General features: G+C 32.0%; 1 protein-coding gene across 1 annotated transcript; it reads right to left on the bottom strand.

The window, feature by feature from the left end:
• Positions 1-5500: 5500 nt before the first annotated feature.
• Positions 5501-7609, bottom strand: LOC140862903 (heat shock cognate 70 kDa protein-like). Its single transcript, XM_073265933.1, has 2 exons — positions 7396-7609; positions 5501-7143 (listed from the first exon to the last, which is right to left on the bottom strand). The coding sequence occupies exons 1-2, from the start codon at positions 7607-7609 to the stop codon at positions 5501-5503; spliced, it is 1857 nt and encodes a 618-aa protein (XP_073122034.1).
• Positions 7610-9043: the final 1434 nt, after the last annotated feature.

The following is a 9043-nucleotide window of genomic DNA, read 5'->3' on the forward strand; positions in this document are numbered from 1 at the left end:
TTAGTGTATGATGGTGCCAGAGAATGTCGCAGAAAAGACAAGCTAAAGGTATTTGATTTGAATTCAAAATAGAATCATTGTCCGCCCATTATTATAGACATCAAATGGCATCAGAGAAAACCCCGGCATCTTGAAAAAGCACTCATAAGTACTATACTCTCACTATCAGAAGTAAACTAAACACATTCAGTTTCACCCATACACACTCAGTCGAGGAAAAAAAAGCTTACTGAAGATAATATTCAAGAAAGCCGAAGAACACAAGCAAACTTCTTTGATTAGAAGATCAATCAAGTGCTAAGTGTTATGTTGTAATCAGTGTTGTATCCGTGTGATCACTTGAGGTGCTACAAACCTCGTTGTAACAAAAATCAGTAGTGAACTGTGTTCTTGAAGTGTTTCTAGGAGTTATGGGATAATCAATGTATGTAAGTCCTAGTCTTGCAAAGAGTGGGATGTTGCAAGTCAATTGTAATAGTCAAAGTCTTCTATATTGAATCATTTCGAGGTGAAAGAAGGGGTGACGTAGAAATTGTTGAAATTTCCGAACATCCATAAACAACCACTGAGCAATCTTACTTTTTCATTTCATCACTTTCACACACATTCGGTTCATCATATCTCAAGGTCAATCTACTAGTTTGCATTTTTTCGCACAAACTAATTTGTTTGCAAATTAGTATCAACATACGAGAAGAACACGGCTCAGTTGATCAACCTCAACTGAACCGGGGTCAACTGCTACAGTAATATTTGAAGCATTAGTTTACCAAGCAGATTCACGCTAAGGACCCCAACCGATCCCATCAAAATCAGTTAGTATTCTTTTCATGTGTTTAATACTGAATATTAATTTTGTTTCGAATTTTTTTTTTAAGAAATATTTTATGGACCTATATTTAAGAAACAATGGTTAATCATAATATATATATATATATATATATATATATATATATTTATATTGAGGAATGGAACAATGGTTGATATTTCTTATTAGTTTTATAGAAATGTAACAACAGATAATTGCTTAAATATTTCATATATTATACTTCTACAATACCTATATATTAAATTTTGTAATGGATATATGACGATCGAATGTTTAATATAATACAATATTTTTTTATAAATGACAGAGACGGATTGGTTACTAAAATAATTTTATCATCTTATTTGTGTATATATTACTGTGCGTTTATCAAACGAGTATGAGTATAATTTTTTGTGAATATGTATAATAATAATGATAAAGTTTTGAATAATGCACATAATTGTATATAATAAATAGTTTATTTATAAGTTAGTATAACTCAGTATCTACGCCTATTAATGCCCGAAATAATGTGTTGTTATCTACGCATAGGACAAGTTTTTCTATGACAAATGGTGCAGGTTAATCATAGTTTACTTATAGATTATGACTTTTGTTGTGTGGTAGGATTAATTTTGTTATCTTTTTTGTTGGATGTGATATTACATTGGTAAAGATTGGTTTACACTATGATGTAACTTGTGTTCTTTTTGTGCCTCTTGTTTGTGGGCTTTGTTTGTTTTTTTGTTGATTTCCATCGTATATTTCGTTTTTTTGATCCAACATTTTGGTTGGTGAGTGAAGGTGTTGAAGTTGGCTGGAAATGCTGCGTGGGATAGCAATAAGAACAGGATAATCCTGAGGTACTTGCTGTGACCATGAGCCATGAGGAACAATGAAGAGCTCGGAAAATGGTTGCAAGTTGTATATTTGATATTTGGGTGTTTCGAAGTGTATTGAATTAGAATTTTAGTTTCAAGTGATTTGTAATACTGAAAAATTCTATATTAAATTTTATTTTTGAAATTTTAAATTTTGGTTTATTTATAATATTGAAATTTATATATTAATTGTTTTTTTTGTTTTTATATGAAAAAGACAACGGATAAAATCCGTTGTCGTAGGGGGTTAAAAACTGTTGTAACTGATGGTGTTGTGAAAAACAAGTTCAACGACAACGGATAAAATCCGTTGTCGTATCCCCTCAAAAACAACGGATTTGCCCCTACGACAACGGATTTCCGTTGTCGTAGGGGCAAATCCGTTGTTTTTGAGGGGATACGACAACGGATTTTATCCGTTGTTGTAGGGGCTACTTTTAACAACACCATCAGTTACAACAGTTTTTAACCCTCTACGACAACGGATAAAATCCGTTGTTTTTTTTGCGTTTTTCTTGTAGTGGATCTATATGTACAATGAAAAATAATATTTTTGTCATAAAAAATAATATTTTGTAATTGATCGGGTCAAATAAGAGATCTGTAATATAAAACTGACCCATGAGATGTGCTATATAAACTGAAGTGATATAATAATCATCAACAAGTTTCGATGGTGTATGTCTCACTGCAAATATTTGATAAGTTAAAATCATAATCATTGAATTATTAAAACTACGTAGCTTCTTCGTAGTTACTAGTAAATATGATATTTATATTGTAGTTACTAGTAAAACTACAGAATTTAATAATCAGTACAAATGAAAGAGAGTAAAAATTATAAACAAAACATAAAAAAATATAATAAAAAGTGAGAGAGTTTTGTGGGAGAGAGAAAATTATAATGCGTTTAGAAAAATGAGAAAAAAAAGTGTAAGACCCTACACCTATATGCGCGCATTGTCACAATAAATATTTAAGGTTTGAGACCATCAATACATGTGAGTTCTAATATTTTTTAATGGACCCCACAAATATTGATAAATCTCCGTTGTTAAATATATCATTGGAGTAGTATCCGTAAAGGTAGATGAAATTTTATCAAAAAAGTGGAGAGGTTTTTATGATCATTTGCCCCTAATTAAACAAGTGAATATATATCATGATAGTATTTGGGATATTTATGACAAATTATGTAATTTAAGTTGGCGTAATTAAGTTGGAACAAATTAATTAGTATTCTTTTATGTGTTTAATACTGAATAATAATATTGTTTCGAGTTTTTTTTTAATATTTTATGGACCTATATTTATGAAACAATGGTTAATCATATTTTATATTTATATATATATATATATAATGTAACAACAGATATTTGCTTAAATATTTCATATATTAAACTTCTACAATACCTATATATTAAATTTTAGTAATGGATATATGACGATCGAATGTTTTAATATACGATTTTTTTTTTCATAAATACTCAAAATGACACAGAGACGGATGGGTTACTAAAATAATTTTATCATCTTATTTGTGTATATATATGAGTATAATTTTTTGTGAATATGTGTAAGAATAATGATAAAGTTTTGAATAATCGTTTTTATTAATCCCGTCCCCTACTTCTTCATCCCGACTCCCTAGTCGGAAATGGAGTGCAGCCACCGTCCTCCTGCATCCGGGGTCTTTGTATCGGACCTCTGCGGGTGCGAATCGGTAGCTGGTCAGATGGACCTACTACAGGTCCCGATATGTATTGCCCCCTAACTATAGATCAGATCCACCACAAAAACGTCACGTGATATGACTTTACTAGAAAGAAAAGTTCGTTTCCTTTCGTCAAGTAGGTAAAGTAGGTATATTGATGATGCTGAGAAACGTGATTTCTTGGCCGAGATAAGAAATCGATCTAGTACGAATTTGACAAAAGTCTACAAACAACAAACAAGAGTGTTAATTATGAGGGAAACTGAAAATTTAATTAATACCTAAATCTGATATGATCCCGTGAGGCAAGCTCAATATAACCTGAAATTTTTGTTAACCTGAATCTAAGCTAACCTGTGAGGTCTGCTCAATATAACTTGTAGAATTTTGTTAACATATATAATAAATAGTTTATTTATAAGTTAGTATAACTCAGTATCTACGCCTATTAATGCTCGAAATAATGTGTTGATTTTTTTATAAAAAAATTAGTTTGAATATATTTATATATAGTTTGGTTTTTAGGTGGTAAAATTTATTAAAACTATTTAATAAATAAGAATTCTTTTTCTGTGAAACAGTCTCATCGATCTATATATGTTTGATACATTGACCCAACCTATATGTACAATGAAAACTAATATTTTTGTCATAATTTTTTTATTTTTTGTAATTGATCGGGTCAAATAAGAGATATGTATCATAAAATTGACGCTTGAAATGTGTTTTAAAAATAAACGGATCAAGTGATATAATAATCATCAACAAGTTTCCATGGTGTTTGTCTCATTGCAAATATTTGATAAGTTGAAATAATAATCATTGAATTATTAAACTACGTAGCTTCTTCATAGTTACTAGTAAATATGGTATTTATATTGTAGTTACTAGTAAAATTGCAGTATTTATATAATCAGTACAAATGAAAGAGAGTAAAAATTATAAACAAAACATAGAAAATAGAAAGTGAGAGACTTTTGTGGGAAGGAGAAAATTGCATTGCAATTAGAAAATTGAGAAAAAAAAAAGTGGTAAGTGAGATCATACATGTACATGCACTGTTTTAATGCAAATTTAATGGTTGAGATTATCAATACGTGTGAGTCCTACTATTTTTTCAGTGGACCTTATAAATATTGATAAATCTTCACCCTTAAATACATCATCGGAGTAGTGTCCGCAAAGATTGGATGATTACACGAAAAAATTGGAGAGGGTTTTATGACCATTTGCCTATAAAACAAGTTAATATCATGATAGTATTTGGGATATTAAAATAATAATATATATTTATTATTTCAACTCTTTTTTATTAAAGGCTCTTTTAATATTTTTTTATAACTAATTATTATTAAAATCTATTACTATGTATTATACAAGACCACCGTATAATAATTTAGAAGAATTTTTATGAGGCCGTCTCAGGGTGTATTTTGTGAGATATATCTTCTATTTATTCGATTTTTTCTCATAAAAAGAAATTATTTTTCATTCTAAAATTATTATTTCAAGCTATAAGTAGATCGAATCAACAAAGTCCGCCTCAGAAGAGTCATATCAATAAAAGTATTACACTCTTATCTGAACCGAGTCGTAGAAATTTTTAGAAACAAGGGTATCATATATATTATATTCAAATATTTCTGGTATTTCTCACGAGATTTGTTTTCTTTTTCATCATATCAAGCGGGGACAAAACGTGCAAATAATTATGACTTTGGATGCAATTATTTTATTTTGATGATCATTTATTACACAATTTTTTTTTATTCAATATACATAATATTATTTTTAGAAAGAATTAATGGCTCATTTCATTTTTTTTTCTTACTTCGGACAAAATATCTTTTACTTCGGTTAAGCTGATTTAGCTTTTTTTTTTTTTTAAAAAAAATACTTATACTTTGAATTAGTCTCAATACTTTTGTATATTTATCAATTAATTAATAATAAGTAGAATCATATTTTGATAGCACAAAATTTAATGTGCTATAGCTATAATAATTACTCATGGAAAAATTTTGCATGTTCAAAATAAAGAAACAAAGTCAAACGAATACAGGATGGATCAAATTATATATGCATGCTTCTTTATTAATTACTGCTTTCTTTTTTGATAAAAGGATTCCAATTGCTCTCCAACTCTTTTCTTTTGCTCTCAAAAACATCTGCCTCCGCTAACCGATTTTCTTTCATCCATTGAATCGCATTCTTTATCTCACCTCTAATTCTTTTGGTGCCGGCAGCTGCTACATTGGAAGCACTTCTTTTGGCCAAAATGTTGTCCCTTGTGGCATATATGTAATTATCTAAAGATCTTCTCAAGGCGAATCTATGTTTATGCCTCGCATCTTCCGACATACACCTCTCCGCGTCCTCCAACATCTTATGGATCTCATCCTTGGGCCGCATGGTATCGACGGTACTGATTGTGATACTGTTCTTCTTACCGGTTGTTTTATGTTCACCAGACACATTTAAGATACCGTTGGCATCAATGTCGAAGTATACGTGGATGCTCTGGGCACCCCTAGGAGCACGAGGAATGCCGGACAACCTAAATTCACCCAACGAAATGTTGTCGCTTACTCTAGGCCTTTCACCCTCGTACACTTTGAACAACATACTAGTTTGGTCATCGCAACTAGTGAAGTAAGATGCTTCTTTCTTCGTGGGAAAGGTAGTATTCCTGCGAACCACTACACTCATTTCATCGACAACAACGCCTACACCAAGAGACAGAGGGGTGACATCGTACAATATTAGGTTTTGGATCTTGTCACTACCTTGTCCTGTCAAAATCGCGGCTTGAACTGCCGCGCCACAGGCTACAGCTTCGTCGGGGTGAATGTTTTTGCACAACTCCTTGCCATTGAAGAAATTCTGAAGCAATTGTTGCACCTTTGGAATTCTAGTGGATCCACCAACGAGCACCACGTCGTGGATGCTCGTCTTGTCCATCTCGGCATCCTTGAAACACTTTTCAACATGGCCTATGCATTTCTCGAACAAATCCATGTTCAGCTCCTCAAATTTGGCACGCGATATTTTAGACTCAAAATCGACCCCGTTGTACAAAGCATCGATTTCAACAGTCGTGTGTGCCATGAAAGACAGGTTCCTCTTTGCTCTCTCACAAGCTGTCTTCAACCTTCTCAATGCTCGTGACTTGTTACTTATGTCCTTTTTGTGCTTCCTTTTGAGCTCTTCCAAAAAATAATTTACCATTCTGTTGTCAAAATCCTCGCCTCCAAGGTGGGTGTCCCCTGCAATTGACTTAACCTTTATGATACCATCAGTCATTGTTAGAAGAGAAACATCAAAAGTACCACCGCCAAGGTCGAAAATAAGCACATTCCTTTCACCGCTGGACATTTTGTCAAGACCATAGGCAACTGCTGCCGCAGTTGGCTCCACAATGATGCGCAAGACATTGAACCCTGAAATAGTTCCGGCTTCCTTGGTCGCCCGTCGTTGTGAATCGCTGAAATAAGCGGGCACAGTGATGACGGCATCTTTTATAGGACACCCAAGATAAGCTTCCGCCATCTCCTTCATCTTGGTCAGGATCATAGAAGAGATCTCCTCTGCAGAAAACTGTTTCTCTTCATCCATGTAGGTGATCACAATCATAGGCTTGTCGTCGTGACCACCGGAAACGACCTTGAACGACCAAAGCATCAAATCTGTCTGGACCAAAGGGTCGCTGAATCTCTTACCAATCAGTCTCTTTGCATCTGCACAAGTAAATCATATCACGGAAGCATTACGTATTATGAGCAAGACAAACCTCGTCCAATTATTTCACATAAAAGAAAAAAGGAATCCAAACAAAATAAACATGAACTTTGTGAAGTCGGTCAAACAAAATAAACCAGCAAGTTTAATTTCGACCGAAACAAAGCACACAAAATTTGATGTGAATTATTATTAATAAACGATTTTTAATGTATAAAACGGAAACAAGAAAACTGTGAACATGCACTTACCAAAAACGGTGTTGACAGGGTTGGAGGCAGCTACGTTGATGGCCGCATCGCCGACGAGACGCTCGGTTTCCTTGAAAGATACGCAAGAAGGCGTGATGCGGTTGCCCTGATCATTGGGTATGATCTCCACTCGATCACGGCGCCACACGGCCACACATGAATATGTTGTCCCCAGATCGATTCCGATCGCCGGTGCTTGGCTTTCTCCGGACATGGTGTAAGCAAAAAAACTCGAGTATTGGCAAGTTTAGTTTAGATTTGATTTGATTTGATTTGATTTCATTTAATTTAAAAGGGGAGGGAAATGGCTTTTGAAATATGTCCAAAATGGAAGTTGAATCTTTTTGTTTTAGATTTTAGTATCAAATCCAAAAATTAAGTAATGGGTTCGTTTTTATTAACTAAAATTTTTTCACAATTTTGCATTCACCAAATAACTATAACAGTAATTTATTAACACTACTAGTATCTCACCCAGCAGCACGGGATGTTATTTACAATAAATGATAAAAAAAATTTAAATGTTATATATTATGATGTATCAATTTTTGTTTTTAAATTTGAAATTTGATCGAATAATATCGTTACTTTTTTATTTCACTTATTGTTTGTGTCCATATATATATGTGTAAATTTTTATAAATGTTATATATTATGATATATCAATTGAGGATATTATCACTTTTTTTTAATTTCAATTTTTTGATATATATTTGAAAATTTTCATAAATTATATATATTATAATGCTATAATTTTTGGTTTAAATTTTGAAATTTGATTAGACGTTAAATAATTTTTTTTATTTTAGTTAATTTTTTTGTATTCATGTATGTGAAAATTTGAAAAATGTTATATATGATGTATCATTTTTTGGTTCAAATTTAAAATTTCATAGGATGTTATCACTATTTTTTTAATTTCAGTTATTTTTTTTTTGTATTCATGTATATCTGAAACTTTTCATAAATGTTATATATACGATTTTTCGTTCAAAACTTGAAATTTGATTGGATGTTATCATTAGTTTTTAAATTTCAATTATTTTTGTTCATATTAATGTGAATATTTATATAAATCTATACATGATATTGTATCAATTTTTCATTTCAAAATTTGATTCCATCGAATATTATCACTATTTTTTAGTTTTATTTAATTTTTTTGTGTACATGTATATGTAGAGCCGTCAATTTGGGTTAGGCCGGTCGGGTTGGCCCGGCCCGCCACACAATTTAAGTGGGTTGGATTGAAATTTTTTTAACCCAACAAAAGGTGGGCCTAGATGGGCCAATCCGCCTAGGCCCGCGACCCGCGCGGGTTGGCACACCCAGGCCCGCGGGCCTAGAGAATTAATAATTTATTTTTATTTTTATTGTTATATATGTATTTTTTAATAAAAGTTGCGAATTTTTTTTTGTATTAATTACTTTATATAAAATTTACACACATGAAATTAATAATTAAAATTTTTATTAATATGTTTCTATTAATATTTATTAATGAAATAATTTTTATAACTAATTATTATATTTTTTATTTATTTTTATTTAACGTGATTCAACCCGCGGGCTGGCCCGCCTAACCCGCAACCCACCTTGTGTTGGGTTGGGTTGAGGATTTTGAGCCCGCCAGGATGGTGGATCGGCC

This window comes from Henckelia pumila, chromosome 4 (genome assembly GCF_033568475.1).
Source record: "Henckelia pumila isolate YLH828 chromosome 4, ASM3356847v2, whole genome shotgun sequence".
Taxonomy (NCBI): Eukaryota; Viridiplantae; Streptophyta; class Magnoliopsida; order Lamiales; family Gesneriaceae; genus Henckelia; species Henckelia pumila.

Coding starts and splice junctions, on each gene's coding strand:
- LOC140862903 (XM_073265933.1), bottom strand. CDS start 7,609: ATGTCCGGAGAAAGCCAAGCACCGGCGATCGGAATCGATCTGGGGACA. Junction 7,144..7,395: donor CCCTGTCAACACCGTTTTTG/GTAAGTGCATGT, acceptor TTACTTGTGCAG/ATGCAAAGAGACTGATTGGT.